This window comes from Papio anubis, chromosome 15, assembly GCF_008728515.1.
Source record: "Papio anubis isolate 15944 chromosome 15, Panubis1.0, whole genome shotgun sequence".
Classification (NCBI taxonomy): Eukaryota; Metazoa; Chordata; class Mammalia; order Primates; family Cercopithecidae; genus Papio; species Papio anubis.
In genome coordinates, this window is record NC_044990.1 from 76,937,629 (window position 1) to 76,963,543 (window position 25,915).

A 25,915-nucleotide genomic window follows, 5' to 3' on the forward strand; every position below is an offset into this window, starting at 1 on the left:
TCTAGTGTTGGAATCCTCTGGCTCTCTTCCCTCCCACCTTTTGCTACTTCATTTTTATTTTCTCCACAATTCTATTCCAGAAGGAACTGTCGGTTATGTAAATCAATGTGTTCTTGATTTATAATAAGTGTGTTAGCCGAGAGCTACTGAAACAGTCACACTGCACTAGGGTCAGACATGCAAATCCAAGGGCACCCGCACTGAGGCACCCTGGGGCACAAACACCTGGCTAAAGGCCCAGGAGAAGGGTCTGCGACCCACGGAGGGTTGCAGAGACAGCTGCTCCTCACTGCATCCAGCACGGAAGGAACCACCACCAATGCCTCGGTGAGGACGCCCCTGTGGCAGCACATAAAACCCGGTGGCAGGATGGCGGGCTCCAAGAAACAGCCTCCCAGCTCCGTCTAGCACCCAGCAAACCAGGCCCCATGTCAGCAACAACCACGACAACTTGTTACTACCAGACAGGATTCAAGAAAGGGGCCAGGTTCCCGCAGCCCACTTTCCTTATTTTGAAGCAGGTGTCTTTATTTACTCACATGCCTGGAAATCATGCTGCGCTACAAGAACTGCGGAACGAGAACTGACTTGCCTCCCTGGAAATAAGTCTTCTCTTTAATTACTTACCTGCAGTCCTTTATTCCACAATCTAATTAACATTTGTGATCTCTGGTATCATACCACATTGCAGAAATTTACTCAGGAATATAGAAGTTTTAGAAAAGAAAGGATATGGCATAATGATCTTATTGGAATATATCAGATGTGTTTGGATACTCCAGACAGAGGTTTAAATTTGCAGAATGTGCATATTGAGACAAAAAGAACTAAAAATGCCATTAATACTTATTTTAAATTATAGGTAACATTAGCCAGAAAACAGGGCTGAATTTCTTTTTGGAGAAGTAAAATATTTAGCCTAATTGGAATTTTCATTCCATTCAACTTTCTGGGCAGAAAAAAAACATAAAATGAAGCTGCCAAATATCTTCGGGGGCTTTTTTCAGTCACACTAGGACAGTGTGTTCAGCAGAGAGAAAGGGATCAGAGTCCCTGTCCTCGGAAACATTTCAAAGCAGATCTTTTATATTATCTTCGGCACTGAGCCTACAATTTTTTCCCCATAATTGATTGCGAAATGAAATGTACTCCCTTGTGATTTCACAGCAAGATTTCCTTGCTGATGTGTTTAGTTCACCCAAAAGCAAATAGCTTTGCCTTTACCCATGGTCGCACTACAGTCTGATACCACGGGCTCCATGAACCATTTCAATATTCCACAAATCTCAAGGACAGATACTTTGCATACTAAAGATTTTTCTCAGAGAAAACAGATGTGCTTCTCCCTCTCCCAGAAGTTGCAGCTGTGCCAGACTGATCAGGGAGGCAGCCGATGACTTCCAAATGGCAAAGAAAGCCTTGGTGCATGGCTACCCTGCACTCATGCGTGAGGGGACGAAGGTCTCCAGGTTCCCTGCTGGGAGCCCACAGGTGGGATGATTTAAGCAGACAAGCAGACACGGATGTAGGGAAGTGAGGACTGTGTCTGTCAAGAGGCGGCCAGCATGCTTGTAAGAACCAGAGAGTCCTCATGTTTGGAATAAACAAGTCTGATTTCCAACCCTTGGCAAGGGCAGCAAAAGTGGAAGGGAGAATTGCCACAATCCTAACTCAAGTCACAAGGATAAAGATTTTGTTTATTGCTCAGAGGAAGGGAATTCTCATGGAAAAAATAAGTCAACTACGACTGCCCTACCACATCAAAGGAGGGCGTGAGGCCACTGCGCAAAGAGAGAGAAGTCCCCAGCGTCGCTGGGCCTTGGTGGGCTGTGGCTGCGCAACCAGACACCAATGACTAGAGTAACTCAACGGCCACCAAAAACCCTCCATGTCCCCAGGAAGGGCTCCTCTGGGTGTGTCCCCACACGAGATCAACGATTTGGCTGTTCTCAGAGAACACTGTGCCCCTCTTCAATGCAATAAAAATCCAACTTACAAACCTCTGGGGAAACTGCCACTAAAAGGAGCCACGCACGTGACCCTGTTTATAAAACTTTGCAGACTCTGCTTATTATATTTGCGCCACTTAAAGAGAATCACAAACCCAGAACCCATTCCTTTAGAGGGCAGAGTTGATTAATCGGAGCCAACAAATGGTGAAAACAGACAGAAGCGGCACAGAAACAGGACAGACATTTGGAAGTAACCTTAAATCAATTTTGTTTAAAATCACCAGCCAAAAACCTATGAAAACAACACAGAGAAGTCACAAAACAGTGAAATGCACAAACCACATCATCTGCGGGTACACATTCTACTCTCCCACTCCGAGTTTTAACATGCTGAGATCAGAGTAGGGCAGTGTTGGGACCAGCATTTCTAGGAGCAAGAAACCCATTTCCAATTCTGGCAGAGGCCAGGTGCCGAGCAGTCCCAGGTACAGGCAACCCCTTGGCCGCCAGGCCCACTCCTCAGCACGCCTCTGCTCTGGCCACCTCCCCGCCCGCGGCACAGTCATGCTTCCGCACTGCCTTCCTCTAGCGTCTGCCTCAAAGCCACCCTCCCTGTGAGCTGCTCCCTGACCCCTCCTCTGAGGGCTCCAGAAGCCCCACCCAAGCCTCCTTGTGCCCCAGTTTTCTCCACAGCACTTAGGAAGGTGGGATTAACCATGTATTTTAGGATTGGTTTACAGTCTCTCACCACAAACTCCAGGCAGACTATGAACAAAATTCATAATGCGCATTTCTTTTTCCCTGTCTGCCAGATCAAGAAGAGTAAGACACCAATGTTTCTGTTCCCTTATTCTACCTTCCATGTCACAGATGCAGTGGTGATGCCCCAGTGAAAACCAGGACACCATGAAAGAGTGGTCAGAACCTCTTGTCCCAATCTCACACTGCTTACCTCAAATGACCTGTCATGGTCTTTGAGGAATTCAAGAGCTCCCAAAACAGAGGTGGCTCAGGAGACCTGCGCCCTGCTGGCAAAGCTCAGGAGGGCAGCTCCAGCCACTAACACAAATTCCGTGAACCACCCACATCCTGACTGTAAGACTTGCCCATTGGCTTGTCTCTCACTGAGATAGAAGAAGAGAAGGCGGCATCTTCCTCCCATCCCTGGTGCAAGCTGGGTGGATAACAGGATGTGTAGAGAAAACTGGCACAGCAATGGAAAAAACAACAGGGCACAGCGTCCTGGGGACAGATGCTGTGAACTGTGACACTGACTCTCTAAAGGAATCTATCCTTCAGTTCATCAAGAATGACCAAGTGGGGCCGGCTGCACTCAGCAACTGAGCCACCAACTCACTTCAGGGAGTCCCAAGCCCCCACCCCACTATACATATTCTGGTACCAAGAGTGGTTCTAGGTCAACAATGTCTTATGGACACTTTTTCTCAATTGGTTTTGGAGCTTCTGGAATTGACTCTCTCATCTGATTAGATCTTAAGATGCTAATGATGTTATGTGCTGTTAGGTGAGCACTGATGGTCTATGGTTTGAACTGTTGATAGAGATATGATAGACGTCTGCACCGGATACTCTAAAGACTTATAAGAAGGGTCTAAGTTAACTCTGTGTATGATCCCTTCCAACATCTTTGAAAAACTGAGAATATGATGTTGGTTGGTTGCTCCTAATGTCACTGGACAAAGTGGTGAAAGACTAGGATGAACTAAGGAATTCAAATGCTCAGCTCAAGCACTGCATCAAATCATCTAAGAGCAGCTAGGTGTGGCCTGAGGGAAAATCTCTCCTCCTGCAGTCACTGGGCTGAGATTGCTGAAAAGCAAACCCAGGACCTCATCCTGTGATTGGTTGAATGACAAGTTACAAGTTGACCTCCCAGCCTCATCGGGTGTCTGCTGGTAAAATGAGGGCATTGGTTGGGAAACAATGGGATCCTGTAACTTGGGATGAGCCCCTACATTCTGGTGAGTCTTCTCTGCAAGTGGAAGAGTGGTGTGTAAGGACCTCTGGGGCTGGACATGGCTACCCAAGGCCTGGAACTGAACACCTGGCTGTCAGGTTAGATGGACATGAGAGAAGGGTTTCTTTGTCCCTCCTCCCATGCCATCTCCCCACTGTACACTGTGTACAAGAATCCAGGAGGCATTACTTGCCCATGTCCTCCTGTCTGCAGAACCATGGCAGACACAGCAGGAGCCAGTGGGACAGAAAGGGAAGGGAAAGCAGGACCGAGCCAGGCTGAGGCATCCCAGATGGTCACTAGGGAAAATCTGGTAACTCTGTCTCCAGATTTTCTGTCTCCAAGAAATCATTCATGATTCCATGAGGACCTTCAACACGGTTCCTTTGAAAACAGCTTCAGGCAGGCACAGTGGCTCACGCCTATAATCCCAGCACTTTGGGAGGCCGAAGCGGGTGGATCACTTGAGGTCAGGCGCTCGAGACCAGCGTGGCCAACATGGCGAATCCCTGTCTTTACTAAAAATACAAAAATTAGCCAGCATAGTAGTGCAATCCCAGCTACTCATGAGGCTGAGGCAGGAAAATCACTTGAACCCAGGAGGCACAGGTTGCAGGGAGCCAAGATTGCGCCACTGCACTCCAGCCTGCATGACAGAGACAGACTCTATCCCAAAACAAAAACAGAAACAGCTTCAAATAAGAGCCTAATGTCCTCCACACATTCACCCTCGTAAGGCATGAACATGTCTCTCAGATGCACAGCAGAGGGAATCCTGCACCTTGGGAATTTAAATCAGGTCAGTCGGGTGGGGATGCGGCATCTGCATTTTCACACTCTCCTGGTATGTTCTCGCTTGGAGTTATTGTCTATGGAAGGAAGCACCCTCTCATCAAGCCCTTGGAAAAGGTAACTTCTGATTCACTGAGTCCTGGCTCATCAGCTAAAAGAACTCACTGCTGGGGCAGGTGGAATGTGATGTTTCCATGGGGCATTTCAGGGGTGGGGTGGGTCATCGCTTCCCTGCGTGGATCTGAGATGGAGAGGGGGCAGGCCAGGTACAGAGACTGGAAACCCAGGCTTGGACTAGAAGAGTGTGCCAAGAGTAAGCAGGCAGCACTGCTCAGTAACCAAGGTAAGGAAGGGCCAGCGGAAGCACTGGAAGCCCTGATCAGAAAGACAAGGTCTTGCTGCCCAAAGCTGAGGGCAGAGGTCACGTAGCCTGCCCACAGCTGCATTCCACACTCCCAACAGTGACTGACTTCTTAACTGAAAGGACTAAATGCAGGAGCATGAGCCACACCCACCTGAGGCAGAGAACATGAAAAATTGAGACAAAAAGATTTCAGGCTAACACAGTGTTAATCAGAACCCTTTAATCCCCTCAATCTCTCAATCTCTCGCTGAAGATTTTAACCTACTGCAGGGTTCAGCTCCTATGATGTGTGTGCTAATGTTACTTTGTGTTTCCTAAGGAACAGGACATTCACAAATACCTTACAGCTTCTCTTCTCTCAAATCCCACTGCATCACTCAGAAAGCTATTTACTGGAAAACAAAACTGTTTAAAACATTAATATGCTATTTCAGGAACTGCCTTTTATTTAATGCTTCATAGTCCTTTGTCACTTCATCTAGTTTTAAAAAGAAACATTTTAAGAATGCATTTCAACCACAGGAAATGAGCAGGAGGCCCACAGAAAGCTATTACTGACTACACTTAGCATCTCTGGACTTAGGTTCTTAACCATGTTTCCTAAGGCCTCATCTTCCCAAGTGTGTTGGCTGGAGACGCTATTTAAAAGAAAGCTCTGCCATGGTCTTGACATGGAATTGAAATTTACCATTCAGAAAGGGGAAGGGTGTCCCACAATTAAATACTGTCAGGAAATGCTGCATATTAAACCTCCCTCAGAGAGTCCCAAAAGCTCTGAGAATACTGTAACAGAAACCTGCTAAACCTGATACATCCAAACTCATGAGACCAGGTGGCACCTACTAACATCTCAAAGAATGGGACTCCTATGGAAACACATTCTTAGTTCAAACCTTCCCACCCCCACCCCCCACCACTCCCGTGACCATCGGCTCACCAGTCAGTCTGAGACCCTTCTGCTGTGCCTCCTCCCACGCCTCGCCCATTCCTTCCCCCATCCTCCCCCAACCCATCCACAAGCCCAACTATGACAATAATTAGATTTAGCACACAGACAAGCGTTGGGTAGGCCCAACTTAATAAAACACAGTTTAAGTGATGTTCGTGGCAAATTTCATGATTCCAGAGACCCGGGAGAACACTGGGATGCTCACATTTTTCAATAACACACCTAGACTTTTAATGTCACACACCTCCATTTTCTTAAGTAGCCACATCTTTTCTTACTACATCCGATGAGTAAGACATGCATGTCCATGTCACACTAACCAACACACATTCAAGTTACTGTTTACAACTCTGAAATGAGAATATAAGGGGGGAAAAAAGGGAAACCACAACAGAGGGTTCCAACAATATTTATATCACATTATTCACACCTCTTATGTGTGGTTTCAAACTCTTTAGTCTCTAATTAAGCAAAGTGACTAAAAACAGTTCAGTTTTCAGGAACTGAAGTCAGGTTCGCTTACACAGACTACTCACTGTGGAGTCAGAGAAGGGGCCTGTGGAGCGGAGCAACCCCAGGAGGGGAGCCTCCCTGAACCTGCACGCTCCCTCCTCACAGAGCTGTGGTGTGCTCCAGGCAGGCACTGTGCATGGCCCAATCCTCCTCTTCCTTGGCCAGCCAGGGGTGGGGCGGGGGCCAGGAGGGCTGGGGCAGCTGAGAGAGACTCCAGTAGAGAACCCCAGGAACTGAGGAGGCTGCAACCTACCTCTGTCAAACTTTTAGAACATGAATTTTTCAAGTGAAAATTCTGATGTCCCCCCCAGTTTAGAAGCAGAAAACCACCTTATCTGAATAATAAACTACAAAAATTAGGTACATGCTAGAATCGATTGGCAGAATACAATTCAAAATAAGTTATCTGTATCAAAACAGCTCATGCACCCCATAAATATATACACCTACTATGTACCCACAAAAATTAAAAATAAAAATGTTTAAGTAAAAAAATTAAAAATAAAAAAATTTTTAAAAATAAAGTCAGTTATCTGACATTGGCCAATCCTCATGTATCACCTCTATGGTGAGATAAGCGCAGTAAGCAGCTCCCCTAAACCTGTCTGCTCTCCAACATGGCCCAAGGTCCCCATTTGGCTTTCCCCTGTTGCTCTATCAGTTTGGTGCCTTTATTAAGAAATTTTCCTAGTATCTCCTTAAATTTCCCCCAACTCCTCGCCCTCTGTCCCAGAATGCTGCTGTGGGTGTTCTTGCAGAGTCCCCTATGCCAATGGAGGGTCCTCTCTTTAAGCTGCTGCCCCAGCTCTCCAACCCTAAGCCAGCAGAAAACTCTAAAAACTGATCCAAGAAGCTATTGCCCCGTCTTACTCTGCCCCAACCCTGGCCTCCTGGGGCCTCTTGTCCTGAATGGTTCCCTCTCCTCTGTTCCCAAAGCACAACTCTGCCCTGATCATCCAAGCACTTACTCAGTGTGGCAAATGCCTGGTTATCTGTCTCTCTCCCTCACCACACCAAAGAAGTTCTGGGTGCAGGGCCACATCTGCTATGTTCCTAGCTGCGTTCCTGGCCCAAAGCAGAGCAGCTGGGTCCAGTAAACATAGGAATCAATGAGTTGATAAAAGATGGGGCAGGAAGAACAGACTGACACCTTACTCTAGGTCTTAAAGCTCTAGAAACAGGGTCTTAGGATCAAGTAGGAACAAAGATCTTTGGACACAAAATGACTTGCATGGTCATAATGCTACGGTTTGAATGTGTCCCCCAAAACTCATGGGTTAGAAACTTAATCTCCAATGCCACAGTGTTAGGAGGTGGGGCCTTATAAGAGGTACTTGAGTCATAAGGACGGAGCCCTCATGAATGTATTAACATGGTGACTTCAGGAACAGGTTCGTTATCGTGAGAGTGGGTTGTTATACAGCAAGTCTTGTCCCTGGTGCCTTTCTCTTTCACAGGAGCTTGCTTGCTCTTCCCACCACATCATGACACAGCAAGAAGGCCCTCGCCAGATACCAGCATCATGCTCTTGGACTTTCCAGCCTCCAGAACTGTGAAAAATACATTTCTCTATAAATCACCCAGTCTATGATAAGTACCCAGTCTTTCTGTTAAAACAACAGAAAGCTAAGACACAAAATATGCTACTGGAGGGAGAAGATGGCACTGGGAATCCTAATTTCTTTGGATATGTGAAATTCCATTTACAATTTTAAAAAGGAAACACCTGAGAGGACTACTACCTGTGAGGAAAGACACTTCAGATTTTCAGGTAATTAAGGGCTCATACATCCCATATGGAATATATTAGAAATACTTTCCATGTGTGTGTGTTTTTTTTTCCAGTATATTAAAACTGACCACCAACCAGTTAAATGTGCTCTAGGGGCTCCAGGCATAAACCCAACTGCCAAACAAATACAGTTTTAAATAGGAGATCCCAATTTACCAAGAGAGTGTTTTATAAAAAAACAAGTTAAAGATGAACACAACTCCGCACACCTGTGGCACATTCAGTAGGGTGTTACCCAACACTTACACGCACTCAAAGACCGCAGCAGAAACTCAGAGACCAAGACGGTGCCTGCTGCTTTGTCACCAGCCATGCCAACAGACCAGTTTTAATTTCCCAAATAGAAAATGAGGGCAGAAACCTGATTAAATCCAAAAAAAAAAAGTAATACCAAATTTGGTACATTACTAAACCAAAAGCTGAAGCTAGAATTCATTTGGTAACCTTGAGTTTATGACCTCCTGGCAGCAAGTGAAAGTTCATTGCTTATATGGCTGCCTCACATTAAAGTGGCTGCTGCTCGTTCACACAGTCCCTGAAATAAAGGGCAAGAGCGAGGACTCCGGACAGCTTCACGTTCCCCTTGGAAAGTCAGCACGCCAGTGGAAGATGTGGAAAGGAGAAGCACATGTAAGAACCAGGAATGACCTTCCTAATACAGCCACACTAGGCAGAGCCTTACAAGGGCACTGCTTCCAAGTGTGACTGTGAGCTTAAAATATCCTTAGAAGTCACAAAGATAATCTTAAAGGGTAGGAATGAGAGACAGAAAAAAAGGTTAACATTGAAGATTTTTCCTTTTTTAAAACTGCACTGTCATAAAGGAAATGTTCAGAGAGATGTGACTGCCCCCAAAAACATGCCGCGACTCCCGCTGACCACAGCAACCAGCCACAAACACTGCAGCTGCCCCGCACAGTCCTGCATCTGCCTACGGAAGCCACCCACGCCAAATCTGCCACCACCTCCTACACCTGCGATAGCCGAACACACTCACTCTCCTCATAACTGTCCCAAAGGGAGATGTGAAGTCTATCGAGAAAGACAGAAAGATCACATTTGGGTTAAAATCAACTTATCCCAGCAGCCATTCCTTAGCTTCCAAAGATATGTTTACTTTTAAACAGTAAAAGTGAAAGTTCATTCCTAGCAGATTTTCCCAAGCACACAAATGAAAATTTCTCTTCTCTCAACCCTGCAGCCTAACTTAACTGAAGACAGAAAAACTTTAAAACAACACACACACATTTGCTCTGATACATCCATCCCTTTAATAACAAGAGAACAGAGCAGGAGGAAGCAGAGTTTCTGTCACCAACAGTCAAGCCTGTCCAAGGTTGCAATCCATTTTCCAGTCTGTAGCTTTTTTCTGGGAAAGTGCAGATTTCCTTCCCTGGGTCAGGATCCAGAATAATACCTTCTAGAAAAGTCTGAGCTTCGCCTCTGAAACACTAGCACCAGACTCAGGTCGGGGTGACCGCCACAGTGGTTAACAGCAACCCCGCTGACAGTTTCTCCTTTAATGCAAGAAGGGAAATAGACTCTTTCAACTTGTCCCCAAATGACGACAGTGGTTCATGGTGAGAACGAAGCCTACTGTGTGGTGAGGGGCAGAAACAAAGCTGTGGAGTCGCCCGTGACTATCTAAACAGCACTATCTCAGGGGAACTCTGTCCTCAACCGGGAGGAAGCCGCCAGAGCTTGCTTTCTCTCCACTCATTTCTCAGCCCAGCAGAGGAAAGGCTATTTTTCACCTGAGGTCGATGATCCCTACCCTTGGCTGGAAGCAAGGGAAACAGCCTCCAGTACTCCATCCACATGTGCACAGGTGTGGATGGAGGCAGGTTCGGGCTGATGAGGAAAGTGCATGTCTGTGTCTGGGCAACGCTGACAGAGCAGCTTACCTCCGTGGGAGTCTGTCGATGTCAGGGTCATGTGCCCACTGTCCATCGGGCTGCCATCCCTTTGAGGAGAGGGAGACACTGATGGGAACCAAAGGATCTTCTAAAGGCAAGTTCTTACCGCAAGCTGGCCCCAAGGTCCCTGCAATCAAAGAAATCATTGTGGTTTTGCATTTGGCATATTTATGCCCCCTTTCTTCTAGGGACAAGGCTGTCCGCCTCTGAATAGGATCTCAACTTTCAAAAGGAAAAGTGTCCGGAAACACAGATCCACCAAGGTATAAAAGAGACAGGAGAAAGGCTTCATGCCACGCCTCAGTGTAGACAGCAAACATAACAGTAATTCCTTCTCAAAAAAGAGCTGTAGATCCACCGTTACTTTTAATGAACCAATGTTTTCCACTAAACATTTCAACTTAAGCCAACTCCACCTCATCACACTTGTTGGAAATACATGATCAATAATGACACCAAAATTCATGTGCCATACTACACCAGCCTTGGCTGGAAGCAACAGCAGAAGCGTGTATGTAAATGAAGACTGCAGATTATTAGCTTCTGTAAGCACTGGTTTATAATCAACCTTGTCATTGACCCATCTCCACTGATTCCATTTATAATGACAGGGAAAAGTCATTAGATCCAATTGAAGCATATAATCAGAAAGCCAATCTCATACTAAGCCAACCAAAAATAATCAAAATTCTGTAAACTAACTTGAGTACCTAATCCAGTGCAACAATGCTTGGACTCTTAACAGGTTATGTAAATTCCTTTCCACAATTCCATCTGCAGTAATCAACAGCCACGCAATGTCAAAACATCAATACTTCCTAACTAACTGCACAGCTAGCAAAAGTATTTATGTATGTTCTATTATACATCATCTCATCATTTCCTTGAAAAAATCTGCTTTTCTCGGGACAAAGAAATGCCTGCAGATACTTGATCCTTATCACTACAGAAATGTGAATAATGGAAATCGAATACTGTTAACAGTTATCTGCGTACCAAACACACAAAGGAAGACAAAAAAATATTTTCATGAAGAGTTTTCTCAGAGTATCTGTGTTTTAAAAGTTTGATTCAAATATATGTTTTAGATAGCCAAACAAAAAAGAAGGAGAAAAAGATCACCTAAAATTAATTTACTTCTCTAAAGATGAACTTCCACAGACAAAAGGACTCACCGAAACACAAGTTTCAGGTCTAGTAGGTTTTCAAAAGGCAAAAATCTAAACCCGTCACCACTCCAGAAACGACCAGGAACTAACTCCAACACATCAGTCAATTCTCTAGAGCCCAGTGGGCCTGAACTATCAGACAAAAAGCAATGTTCCCACGCACCTGCACTAGGATGCAAAGGTGACAAGCAAATAAAATACAGGTCGTCAGGAAGGATACAGCTTTTCGGACAGCTGGATTCCTAATAACCGGAACGGCTGCAACGAGAATGTATGTAATCACTGCCCGGTTTCATAGGCGACTGTGACCATCCACAGGTGAGTAACACAGCCGTGTTAACGAAGGAAGGTGCAGGACCACAAAACCAAAACAAGGCTCCTGGCAGAGCACAGGAGGGGAGGACAAGGACTGCCCTGCTGAGGTCACAGGGCGATGTCTCCGGCAGTTGAAGCAGCTCCTCCGTTATCATCCACACAGAGCAATTTCCCACCTATACACAAAGGACAGACTTGTGGACCCTGGCTAAGCTTCTGGATCTGTGTCAAAGTGGGCCATAGCTACTGACACCAATTCAAATTCAATCATTTAATACATATGAGTACAGAGGTGAGCATCGGTGAAGCACTGAAAATGGACTAAAACCATGGACACGTGTAAGGCAAGAATTTCTCCCGCTGAAAGACCCAATAAATAAGGTGGCAGTGAGTAAGAATTCAGGCCGGGCGCGGTGGCTCAAGCCTGTAATCCCAGCACTTTGGGAGGCCGAGGCGGGTGGATCACGAGGTCAGGAGATCGAGACCATCCTGGCTAACATGGTGAAACCCCGTCTCTACTAAAAAATACAAAAAACTAGCCGGGCGAGGTGGCGGGCGCCTGTAGTCCCAGCTACTCGGAGGCTGAGGCGGGAGAATGGCGTGAACCCGGGAGGCGGAGCTTGCAGTGAGCCGAATTGCGCCACCGCACTCCAGCCTGGGCGACACAGCGAGACTCCGTCTCAAAAAAAAAAAAAAAAAAAAAAAGAATTCAACACCAGGACAAATACAGTCTTTTGAAGATGTTATCTATTACTCTCAGATTCCAGGCAAGTGTGAAACGGTGACCCTGGACCAGGAGCCCGCAGGCCCCCATCTTGCTAATTTGCTCAGGCTTTCAGGGGGACCTCACTGGCCACATGCAAAGGGCGTGCTGACCTGTGAGCAGAGGCCTGAGTGCAAATGACAGCGCTGGTCAACACTAGGCCTCCGTAAACACGCGACGAGGATGCCTTCGGCAAGGCAGTACCACTGTGTCCGCTCCACCGATACCCCCTTCTCCCTTCTTTGACTTTGTAAAATGGCTGAACTACTGAATAAATATCTGAAATACCCTCTGTAGAAGGAGAACACACCACCGGAGAGAGGGAATCCAGTAAGAAAATGGGAGAGAAGAACGTAAGAGGACAGCCGTCAGGTGCAGGGAAGCTAACGGTAGACCAGGAATGAGGAACCTCTGGCCCTAAATCCCAGCTCAACAGCCAAAGGGCTGAAAGCTTTGAAAGCCTGAGCTAATTAGCAAGACAGTGGCCTGCAGGCTCCCGGCCCAGGGCCACCGTTTCACACTTGCCTGGAATCTGAGAGTATTTGTCCTAGTGTTGACAGCAGGAGAAAACGAAATCACTCAACTTCTCTGGGCCACGGTTTTCTAGCCTAGAGAATAAAGATAAGGGCTAGGCACCTCCAAAGGCCTTTCCAGCTCTAATCATCTTTGGCTCTGATTTCTCTGACTTTACACAAGGAATACTGTATCTTAGGGCCAGCTGAGCCAAATCAATTACAGACTGCAAATAACTTAAAAGACAAGTATGCCCAGTCTCCGCAGATGAGGAAACAGATCCCAAAATTAGACTACCACACTCCCTGGATTCATTCCCAGCCAGGATGGGATATCCTGAGGCAGGTCTCCAGGTCTCCGGACCTCCAGAGCACAGAATCAGGAGGGCAGGAGAAGAACAGAAACATGATGGTAAAGGCAGCCTCCCCTCTAACTAGGTCTTGTCTCTAGCTTCTTTTATGATACTTCCCAAAAGCCCATTGCAGATCTCTTCCCCCAACCCTAAAACCTCTATTCCAAGTCAAGCTCAAGCAGTGTTATTGCATAAATCCACAAGGCCCAAAATGCAAGAAAGTACCAAAGGAGAATTCAAACACCAATGCATAACAAGTGTCTGACATTACAATAAACTCAAAAATATAAAGAACCGCATAGCCTACAGCGACAGTCCAAGCTACCCAGAATTCTTCCCCCTCCCCACTGTGTCTTGCTACTTTAAATACTAAAATGTGAAAGGCTAAATTAGAAAGCTAATAGAAAAAAATATATATATTTATAACCTATTTGTGAAGCTGATGTAATTCTTACACAGGATCCCAAAAGAAGAAATCATAAGGTGAAAAACTGATGCATTTACTACAATAAAATCAAGGATATTTTTTCCCAACAGAGGACGCTTCAAAGTTAAAAGCAGTGTGATAAAGTCAGAGAACACGTGTACCTGTGGTATCAAAAACCAACATTAAGAGACAAGAAACATAATAGGAAATTTCACAGAAGACTGTGAGTATTTAAAAAAACAGCAAGAGTATTTGCCTACAAGTAAACCACCAGCCTTTCATGGTCAGCAGAAAACAATGCCAATTTTAAATGCAACTTACCACCAGCCCCGCCTGAGAGTGGAAATGTTACTTAGAATTTCTGTTGGGACAGAAAGATAGAGATCTTCTTGGTAAACTTATTGCTACTGTCGGGGAAAGTGAGGGTGGGAGGAACAAGGGGTATTTTAAAGGGGCCAGGGGCACGTCTGTGTACAGTTTCTGGTTGCATGCCATACAAGCTATGGCAGAGAGAGAAAAGCACTTTCCCCTAACTCTCGGACAAAGTGGTCTCAAATCAGAATGAGTTAACTTTCTAACAAACTCACAAACTAACCTTCAGGACCACACCTCGTATTTCATTCCCATGAAGCTCCCACTTAAAACAATTCACACCTTCTCTGCTTTGAAGTCCATTCTTCAGCTTTTGCCAATTTCAAAGCTGTTTCATCGGATCTCAAAGAGATGATCCAGCTTGAGGAATCTGACTAGCGCTGGTGAGACTCACAAGAGCTCCTGTTCACAGACTAGAAATAATTTGTAATGAATTAATTTGTAATGTGGTTACCAGGCCGAAACATATAGTTTTGGGCACGCTTTTTTAGTTTCAAGATATTTCGTGAGCCTAATTATCAGAAAATTATTTCCTGACTAGAAAATTGAAAGAAAGGGAATTTGATAATCACATGTAATAAACACATTAAACTATAGAAAACTTCATAGGAGATATGAATTCAACAGAATAATCATAATGGTTAAGAACATATAAATAGAAGCTCAAAGTTATGATTAATAGAAATTGAAATAAACATAAAATACTGTGTTATAGCTAAGAGATTGGTGAAAGAAAGTTTTATAGTATCAATGGCAGGAATGTAGACAAACCATGCTCAACACAATTAGCCATGATTAGCCATGAGGGAAATGCATGTGAAAACCATGATACTGCTTAATACAATGTAAAAAAAACAAACAAGGGGAAATTGAAACCTTCATTCAGTACCATGAGAACATAAGCCACTACTGAAAAGAGTCTCAACAGTTCCTCAAAAACAAACAAAAAAACCCAGTTCCTCAAAAGGTTAAACATAAACTTTGCATATTACAGTAAATTCTTCAAATTTTTTGTTGTCTTGGCACCCATTTTGAATGCCAAGTTTAACTTTCTCAAACCAGAAGTAGGGCTTAGTCACCCTTGACATGGTCTCCAGTTCTAGACCACACCTAAAAGGCCCAGCTCTCTGGCCAAGATAAGAATTTAGAGGCATCTCCTACACCCAGCAGACTGAGCTCCCAGTGTTCCATCTGCTTCCTTTAAACAGACCGCTCAGGCCTGCCCAAGAACTCACAGAGCCCCACGCCCTGTTCCCTCTTATAATATGTATCCTGCCAGTTGTGTGCTCGCGCTCTCTCTGGTTCTCTCTCTTTCTCTCACTCTCTCTCTGCCTGACTCTTCATTCCTGCCTCGTGTAACCCAGGACAGAGGACTGTCCTCCTGGCCCAGAATATGTAAGTAATAAGTCTTTGAACTTGGGATTTGACCACGACATATTATATGTAATATCAAAATATCACATGTACCTCAGATATCTGTACAATCATTATGTAGCCATTTTTCAAAAGCATCTTCTAAAAAATATCTTTGAACTTGCTTCCTGTTGTGATGATGTATAGACTCTGCACCCTCCATCTGAAGAACCAACCACATTACCCCAGGACACGTGGGAGCAAACAAGGTTGGACTTCCAGCACCAGAACGATGGCCAGGTGGTCAGACAAGACCCACAGGGGTGTCTGTCAGTATAAACAAGTTTCCTAAATCTGGACTCAGACTATTATGCATGAGCCCATCCACCAGGTAAAAGAAGCATCCTGCGAAAGGCACATGGTCATCACCCACATCCAACTGCCTTTCAGTTCCCCTTAGGGAAGAGTCACTAGCTACTTTGATACTGGAACCCCAATTCAGATGGGGGCTCCCAAAACACATTTGACCCAATAACCCCACTGCTGAGTAATACATCCAAAACAAAGGAAAACATATCCACACAAAAACTTGTACACAAATGTTCATGGGAACAGAATTCTTAACAGCCAAAAAATAAAAACCCAAATATCCATCATCTGATAAACAGGTAACAAAATGTGGTCTATCCATACAATGGAATATTATTCAGCAATAAAAAGAAGCGACGGACACATGCTACAACAGAACCCTTGAAAACATGCTGAGTGAAAAACCCAGACACAACAGGACACATATTCTATGACCACACTTACATGAGGTGTCCAGAATATGCAAAACTATAGAGACAGAAAACAGACCCGTGGTTGCCAGGGCAGGGGAATTTCGGAAGAAATGGGAAGTGCATGACGACGGGCAGAGTATCTTTCGGGAGTGATGAAAATGTTCTAAAATTGTGGTGATGGCTGCACCGCACTGTGATATACCAGAAACTCTTGAATTATATATTTTAAATGGGTGAATTGTATGCAAATTGTAGATCAGTAAAAGTTTTTATTTTTTTACTTAAAGACAGAAACAAACACCCGCTGCCAGCAGGAGTTTAGCTGGTAAGGCTATTCTGAACAACCACATGGCAGTATTTTTTTCCTTACTAATAAAAGAGATAGACAGGGTCTCACTCTGTTACCCAGGCTGGGGTACAATGGCACAATCATAGCTCACTGCAGCCTCGAACACCTGGGCTCAAGTGATCCTCCCACTTCAGCTTTCCAAAGTGTTGGAATTACAGGGTGAGCCACCATGCCTGGCCCCATATTCCCACATGGTAACATTTACCTAAAATGAATCTCCTAGTCCAAAGCCTAGAGTACTGCATGGAAATAGCGTCACACAAAAAGATACTCAAACACCATAAGTCATTAGGGAAATGCAAATTAAAACTACAATGAAATACCATTCCACACCTACTAAAATGGCAAACGTGAAAATTACTGACAGTATCCCAAATGCTGGTGGGGATGCAAAATCATACAGGCACTCTGGAAAATTAAACAGACATTAAACAGAAATCAAATACCTATCCTACTCATAAGTATTTACTGTAGAGAAGTGAAAAACATGTTCGTACCAAAAAAGTGATTCAATATTCATAGCAACATGGTTCATAATCACCAAATTCTGGAAACACCCACACGTCCCTTGCTAGGTCAACCTGGTTACACATGCCACAGTGCCCTACCCAACAGTGAAAAGGAACAAACAAGTGACACACACATGAACACGGACGGATCCCTCAGGCATGACAGTAACTGAAAAAAGGCACTAACAATAGAAGTGTGATTCCATCCATGGTGCTCCGGAAAAGCCAAAACGCTAAGGACAGATCGGTGACTGCCGGGGCGGGGGATGCTTCAAGAATTCTTTGGAACGTTAGCATTGTTCCGGTTCCTATGTGTGCTGGTGCTTATAAGAATCTATGCATATGTTAAAACACATAGGACTATACATCCAAGAGTGAATTTTACTGTAATTTTCTTTTTTTTTTTTTTTGAGACAGTCTCGCTGTGTTACCCAGGCTGGAGTGCAGCGGTGCGATCTCAGCCTCCCAGGTTCAAGCGATTCTCGTGCCTCAGCCTCCCAATTAGCTGGGACTACAGGTGCATGCCACCACACCTGGCTAATTACTTTTGTATTTTTAGTAGAGACAAGGTTTTCCCATGTTGGCCAGGCTGGTCTCAAACTCCTGACCTAAGTGATCCACCCGCCTCAGCCTCACGAAGTGCTGGGATTACAGGCGTGAGCCACCGTGCCCAGCCTACAGTACATAAATTTTTTTTAATGTTATGGGGAAAAATAAACCCATACACCATACACAAAACCATGTTTTATCTACTGAAGACACAAAGATTAAAACAGAAAAGGATCTTACATAGGATGACGATGACGGTGCCATGAACTGCAAAATATGAAAAACTCAACTCTAATCTGAGGTCCATAAATAGAACAGGGAGAAAGAAATGCAACCAGAAAATGAGCAACAATTGACTTAGCACAGTGAAATAGGTCATTGTATTGGCTAGGAAGGAGTCCAAAGCTCAAAGAAGCTACTGGGAAGATCTCTGCCTTAGCACTAAATATACATGTCATGTCTACCAAGAAACAAAAACAAAACAAAAACCCTAAATGCACCCAAAATTAGTTGTTTTTTTTTTTTTTTTTTAAGAAAAAAAGGGGGGGGGGGAGCAAGGTGCCGGTCCCTAACTTGCTTTCTCCTTCATTAACACTACTCTAATCAACAAGGTCAAAATATAAAGCCAGATAATTCTGACATTGGTCATTATCAGTTTGCTACAAAACATGCAAAACACACGGGCAGGTGAGGACCTCCAGTCACACAGCCCCATTCCAGATGTAAATAGTATCTCAGGGAGTATTAACTTTGTGGAAAGAGTACAAGCGTCCAAGGGAGAGTCACAAACGTCCCATTAAGACTCAGCAAAGGAGGGGCTCCCTCTCATGTGGGGGGGTCTTCTGCTCAACTGCAGAAAGCGGGGTTTTTTATTTATTTTTTTTTTTTTTTTTTTTTTTTTTTTGAGACGGAGTCTCGCTCTGTCGCCCAGGCTGGAGTGCAGTGGCCGGATCCCAGCTCACTGCAAGCTCCGCCTCCTGGGTTTACGCCATTCTCCTGCCTCAGCCTCCGAGTAGCTGGGACTACAGGCGCCTGCCACCTCGCCCGGCTAGTTTTTTGTGTTTTTTTTTTAGTAGAGACGGGGTTTCACCGTGTTAGCCAGGATGGTCTCAATCTCCTGACCTCGTGATCCGCCCATCTCAGCCTCCCAAAGTGCTGGGATTACAGGCTTGAGCCACTGCGCCCGGCCGGAAAGCGGGGTTTATAACAAACACCAAACTTGCCGGGGTCACCGCCAACACTTATGTAATCAGTCCCTGCCTCGAACCAGCTTCTGCAGCCCATCGGGGTCCACCTGCTGCCCTCTCTTACCTCAGAACAAAAGTAACCCAGAAAAGCACCTCTGAGATACCACCCTTTCCAGGTGCTGTGTGAGCGTTCACAGCCTCGCGAGCAGAGGCTGGCCGGCCCACGCAGGGTGGACACATTGCCCCGAGTATGGACACGCTCTTCTCATGATGCTGGCAAATCCTGCACTGGGTCCTGCCACGGACATCATGGTGGGCACAGCCGTGGCCCCCGAGACCCTCCATCCAAACTGCCCTTTGGGATATTCCAAGAGTCCCAAACGTCAGCCCTAGAGATACCATTACTTATACCTATCTTCTGGGACAAAAGGTTCATTCCACACAGCGGTTTTTCAACAGCGGCACTGTGGACATTTGGGCTGGGTAATTCCCTGCGTGGGGCCGTCCTGTGCATGTGACAAGCATCCCTGGCCTCCACCCACACCCCCAAGTAGTGGCAGCCGAAACATCTGCAGACACTGTCACCTGTGCCTTCAGTGAGCAAAGTCCACACGGGGCAGTGACAGGAGGGACAGAGAGGTACACAGTGCTAGATCTAGGTGGCTCAGTTCTCTTCTCTATTAAGACCACAGAAGCCCTTCAAACTGCACAAGAGCTTCTCCATATGGCGGAGTCTCAACTTTCTTCTGGGCCCTTTCGATTTCATTTATCTAATTCAAATAAACTGCAAATCATCTCTCTAAATGCACTAAAATAGTTATCTCATTTTCACCATCTCAATGAAAGTGCTGCTGGGACTCTGTCTTTGAAGGAGGAAAGACATGAATGAGAAAGACACTGTGTGCTTTGATGAGAATTTCTGAGGCACAGGAGAGGTTCACCCACACCAAGCATATATCTGAACTAAAATGCTTTTAGAAACTAACATAATAACCCATCTGAATTCCTAAGTATGCCTGAAGCCAGGGGCCAATACAAGAGCCTGGTTTGCTATGAACTAGCTGGAAGAAAGGTGTGAGTGATGATAAAATTCACAGGTGTCCTAACAGGATACATTCATCATCATGTAGCTAGACTAATTTCTTCTCCGAAATGTGAAGTTATCATACAATATGGGCAAGGCAGAGAATCACGGTGTTTTTCTGCAGATAGGCACAGTAAGTAGGCTGATTATTTTCTATGGTCCAAACTAGGGTGCATCTGAAAGTCAGTGGGCTAGTTACTAGTTATGCAGGGAGGAGAAGCATCCAAGACCCAGATGCACAGTCTGGACAGCAGCCTCGTTCATGGAGATGCTGGCCACTTCTATCAGTATTTCTTACCCTTTTCCTCAAGGATAAAATGATTGGTTTTTCTATTTCATCAGAAACTACTATTTCCCCTTTGGGGAAGGCAGAAAAAACAACAGAAGTCCCAAGAATATAACTTGGAAAGATGACTGCGAAGTGAGATTACGAACCTGTAACGTACCCACAATCAACCCTCTCCCAGAATCATCTGTACTTTCAGAGAGTACTTGGTTTTCTAAAACTCACCAAGGGACTTTCCCATATTAGTCTTCTGGCGAATCTGATGGGTCAAACTACCCAGTAAGTTTTTAGGAAATGATAAAAACTTATAAATAATGTTGGGGATCTGAATCCACAATGAGACAACAGGGCATGTTTCTTTAATAATGACACTACAACAAAAACTACTATGGCAAGGAAGAAATTTGAAAAGCACAGCTTTTTTTTTTTTTAAGACCTTGTACCTGATTTGCTTTGGTAAAACCAGCTTGATGTTTGAGAGGAATAAATAATTTATCATAAAAGAAAATTATAAACCTTATTTTTAGCATGCTAACAATCTATTTTAAGACTTGTGAATTTTGAGTGTGGCACAGAAACTTAAACATTTTTTAATAAGGGAAAATCATTTTCTAAAAATCTATTTGCCAGCACTTTACATATATGATCTAATCTTTATAGTAATCATGGAAGTATATCTGTATTTCCTCCAGAAAATCAGCAGCCCAAACAGCGACCAGTTGAGTACCTGTACTAGAATTTGAGACTACAATCTTGGCTATAACTAAAAGTGAATCTCAATATGGACACACTGATAGGCTGGCAAGCTCAACAAAACAAAACAAAACAAAACAAAACAAAACAAAACAGATGAGATTTGTAAGTGCTGAAGGGAATGCACATTTGCAAATGGTGCACCGAGAGAAAACAGGTCAGAATCCTGTACTACACCATCCTGTTCTCTGTTACAATTGTATGTCTTCACTGCCTAGTTAAAATACAAAACCGGCCGGGCGCGGTGGCTCAAGCCTGTAATCCCAGCACTTTGGGAGGCCGAGACGGGCGGATCATGAGGTCAGGAGATCGAGACCATCCTGGTTAACACGGTGAAACCCCGTCTCTACTAAAAAATACAAAAAAAACCTAGCCGGGCGAGGTGGCAGGCGCCTGTAGTCCCAGCTACTCGGGAGGCTGAGGCAGGAGAATGGCGTAAACCCGGCAGGCGGAGCTTGCAGTGAGCTGAGATCCGGCCATTGCACTCCAGCCTGGGTGACAGAGCGAGACTCCGCCTCAAAAAAAAAAAAAAAAAAATACAAAACCAAAAAATTCTCTCTCCCCTCCTGCACACTACCCCATAAGCCACCCAACCCCACACACAGGCAGTTTCATTTGGACTTTGTGGATGGTACTTCAGTGGCAGAAAACTCCAGGGGTATACGGACATGGAGGATTCTGGTTAAGTATCCCAGCTGGTTTAATTTCCCAAAAAGTAAACACAAACTACAACGGGTGAAGTTTTTTCCATGGTCTGTGATCATTTTCAAGACCTTTCCGGGCCTCAGATCCATAAATATTTTAAAAAAAAAAAAATCACTGTTGTATTGTTCCTTCTCCTCCCTAAATTCTAGTCCTTGTTTTTAATCTTTAGGGGAAACAAACATGCTACAAAGCAATTCTGTGACTTGATCGCTGCTACTGTCAAAATTAACACCACTCACCAGATCCTTAGTAACGTTCAGAATATTTAGACCACTTATCTATTGTTTTAAATCTCTTTTTCTAGACTAGAGGAATGAACCAAAACATAATTATGAGACCTGTGAATGCTAGCTACCCCAGCAATGAAGAAACCCGTTTCTGGTTATCTCTTCTTTGTCCTGGCGTGCTATATAAAAGTCCCTTAACACAGGGTGAAATCCTAAGGCCCTCTCTCCAACCACCCTTAAAGAACTAAGAACATTAGCTCTGAACGCTACAGGGAGTGTTTTAAAATGACAATGAAAACTATACAGAGCACTATTTCCAGCTCTGTGGCAAAGACCCATTTGTCTTACAAATCCATTTAATCTGTATCCTACTTGACATTAGCACCACACTTTCTAAACCTACCAAGATGATGGAGGAATGGCCTCTGACTCAGGAGGGTCCTCTCCTAGGCCAAAGAATTTCATGACACTCCATTCCACAAGAATGGGCAGACAGAATTACAGGTCTGGATTCTCCTCCTGCTCAATTATAATAGTTAATTATTGTTTAGAAGAGCAGTTCATGATGTGTGTAGCCAAATAAGACAATTGTCCTACACATGGCTTTAAAATCCGGGCCAACTTTCCACAATGGCCACGTTCTTCCAGGCATTCTTGTGGCAGATATTCCCTACAGTCTGCTTAGTAAAATACAGAGAGCGCACTGGATGAAGTATCAACACTTTTCCACCTGCCCGGAGGCCATCAGCACCTGAAGGCCACTCCCCGAGCTAGTCCACTTCCTACAGAGATAAAGCAACTTTGAAAAGGTCAGCCTACTGTGCATACAGCCTGTGTTCTCTTCCCACGAAGCACACGATTCAGTGACATTTCTTAGCCTCCCCTGGGTCAGGTGTGGTCATGTGGCTGAGATTTGGCCAGGAGAACATGAACAGAAATAATGTGCCCTACGTCCAGGCCTGGGCATATAAAAACTTCCCACACGTGAGCCTCCATTTCTCCCCCAACGCTGACTTATGGCAGCTGAGCATAGTCACTTGTCAAGATGAAAGAACAATAAGATAAAAGGAACTTGGGTTCCTGAATCAGTGTCTGAAGGAAAACAGCCCACGGATCAGGGCAACTAGTGAGGAAGAGATACATTTCTATCATGTACGAGTCATTACACATTAAATGAGCTTACTACGGCAGTTGGTGTTACGATAACTAAACAAGATACAGGGGCAAACTTAGATCAAGGTTAGACGTTAGGCTGATCTGGAACCTAGTGTTCTAGAATTAGGAACTCAGGCAAGAACAGGACCTGTTGGATACAATCTCTAGATACGTGCAGATATGTACTGTGGCCACTTTATTTGGCCACAATAAAGCAATCCATTCCAGCATGCAGTAAAAATTGTGCTAAGGAGCTGAGGTTGAAGAGGATGTTTTGAATCAGTGATCCTTAATTTCCACAGTTAAATATTAGCTGGTATAAATCACCAAGTATTTGTCAGGATCCTCCACACTTCCTTTGCCAAAACCATAATAATAATTCATATTAAAATACAACATCAGCAAACCACACGAAATCCAACTCTGAATTTACTAGAACACTACTGCTAAAGTCATTTCACAGGGAATAGTAGGCAGCACAGTGGACAGAGTCCAAACTGAGTTTCCTTAGCTGTTTGTTTTCAATCGAAATTTAACATCGAGGCCAGACGCAGTGGCTCATGCCTGTAATCCCAGCACTTTGGAAGGCTGAGGTGGGTGGATCACCTGAGGTCAGAAGTTCAAGACCAGCCTGGCCAACATGGTGAAACCCCGTCTCTACTAAAAATACAAAAATTAGCCCGGCATGGTGGTGAGTGCCTGTAATCCCAGCTACTCAGGAGGCTGAGGCAGGAGAATCGCTTGAACCCAGGAGGCGGAGGGGGCAGTGAGGTGAGATCACGCCACTGCACTCCAGTCTGGGTTACAGTGCGACTCCATCTCATTTAAAAAAAAAAAGATATTTAACATCAAGAAGATGCTGGCATTCCCCCACGGAAGTCACACGTGTAGTGCTTTCCTTTTTGCTGTGTCAAGCCCCAAATTGGGTGCCCTATCACAGCAACATTTGCTCTTTTTGTTGGCATTCTTCCTCCATTCTTTGGTTCTGGCTTTCTTGGTTTGACCTCAATGGATATCTTCACTGCAAACTACCTTCATTCCAGGGTAATTTAAGAGATGAGGTATGAATAAATGCTACCAAGGAAGGAAAATACTCATTAAGCACCTACTACATGTCAGGTACTTTCACATACTTAATTCCGTTTTATCTTTGTAACATATGATATCTATCATAATTTTCCATTTTGCAAATAAGAAAGTGGAGAAGTTATAAAAAATAATGAAAACTCACTCAAGGCCACACGCCAAAGTAAATGACAACAAGATTCAAGTCCTATGACGCCTGACTCCAAAACTCACTCTCTCCATTTCAAAATGCTACATTTGACCTATAACATATTGCCGTCCTTTACACAAGGGATAAAAAAGGGATCACTGCTCAATTTTGATTTCCTTTAAATATCCATTTTAGTAAATCAGTGTTGTCCATCCTCTGACTTATACCTTATTATATTTCTACAAAAGCAAAACCTACATGCTCGCTCCTGACATCAGAGCAGCTTACAAGTTGTAACTTAGAGACTTTAGAGGGTAAGGCCAAGAGAGGAAGAGGCCTAGCCCAAATTATCCAGGTTTATCGCTGCCTCCCCTGGAAAATCATCATTTCTTTCTTCATAGTTCTGTATTCCACAATAATTATTTCAGAGCATATTTTTTCACTAATTCTTATGATTTCTAAAACCCCATTTTAAAGGTTACATTTTTAAGTTCGGTGAAACAGGTATACGTCGAGGAACTTGAAACACAAGGAACAGTCATAAGCCTTCTTAGTGTTGTAACAGGATTGTTCTAAAATGGTAAAATGGTTCCATGCAGGATCAGAAAAACATTTTTAATACTATTTTTAATCCTATTTAATACTATTCTTTCCCACTGAAAGAATGGAGTGGCAGTCCAGGACAATTTTTGTATCATATTATAACTACCATTTTATTTAAGTAATTACTAATTTACCTAGCATTCTTAAAAGTCAAGTGTGGATAAGCTAGCTAACCAACCAACATCATCAATTCTCATCAGCAGTTTTTAACAGCATTAAATTAAACCACAGCTGGTAACTGAAAATATCAAAAGATTAACATTCTTGAGTTGGTATGAGTTTTTAATACTAATCATAAGCAGTCCTAAAATTACGTGAATAACTGTTATAATAACTTAATAAGAAGCAGTTTTTATGACAAAGTCCCACTCAGACTCTTTCTTGTTCAAAAGAGAATTATAACATCAAACACTTTCACCACAATTATTTCTATAGGTGACATTTGAGATGACAGAACCATTGAAGCCAGGTTCTTTTGATCACGAAGGTCAAAACGTTTCTCCTTGCTCTGAAACCTGCTGTGTTGTATCTTATCAGAGTCCTTCCCATCCCCTGCTCGCACCTCAGCCAAGTGCTGCAGAACGGAAAAGCACGTTATTTTAAGCCTTACCTTCAGATAGGATCCATAATATTTGGTTACATATGGACTGTCACACTGACTCAGCACTGTGATTTCTTGTTGAATGTCCTCTATCTCATCTTCAGCTTCTTCCAGATCAATGATCTTTATGGCAACCACTTTCTGAGTCCGATTGTCAATGCCTTTGAACACCTCGCCAAAGGAGCCCTTCCCAATTTTCTCTAGTTTTGTAAAAAGCTCTTCTGGATCTGCCTTTAGGTTCTGTAGAGAGAAGGAAGAGAAAAGGGAAACTTCAGTCCCTCACAGCACCACAACTCCTTTGTCATTTTATATGTAATGTTACAGACCACACAGTCTTCCAGGGACTCATCTATTTTCTCTGTCCAGCCATCAGGCTGGTGGTGACCACA

General features: G+C 44.1%; 1 protein-coding gene across 2 annotated transcripts in view; it reads right to left on the minus strand.

Moving 5' to 3' along the window:
* Nucleotides 1-25,915, minus strand: part of STK24 (serine/threonine kinase 24) — a 126,231-nt gene that overhangs the window by 41,948 nt on the left and 58,368 nt on the right. For both annotated transcript variants that reach the window (XM_003914020.4, XM_003914021.5), the window contains exon 2: nucleotides 25,536-25,766. In XM_003914020.4, the coding sequence (XP_003914069.1) occupies nucleotides 25,536-25,766 (231 nt within the window). The remainder of the gene's footprint in view (nucleotides 1-25,535; nucleotides 25,767-25,915) is intronic.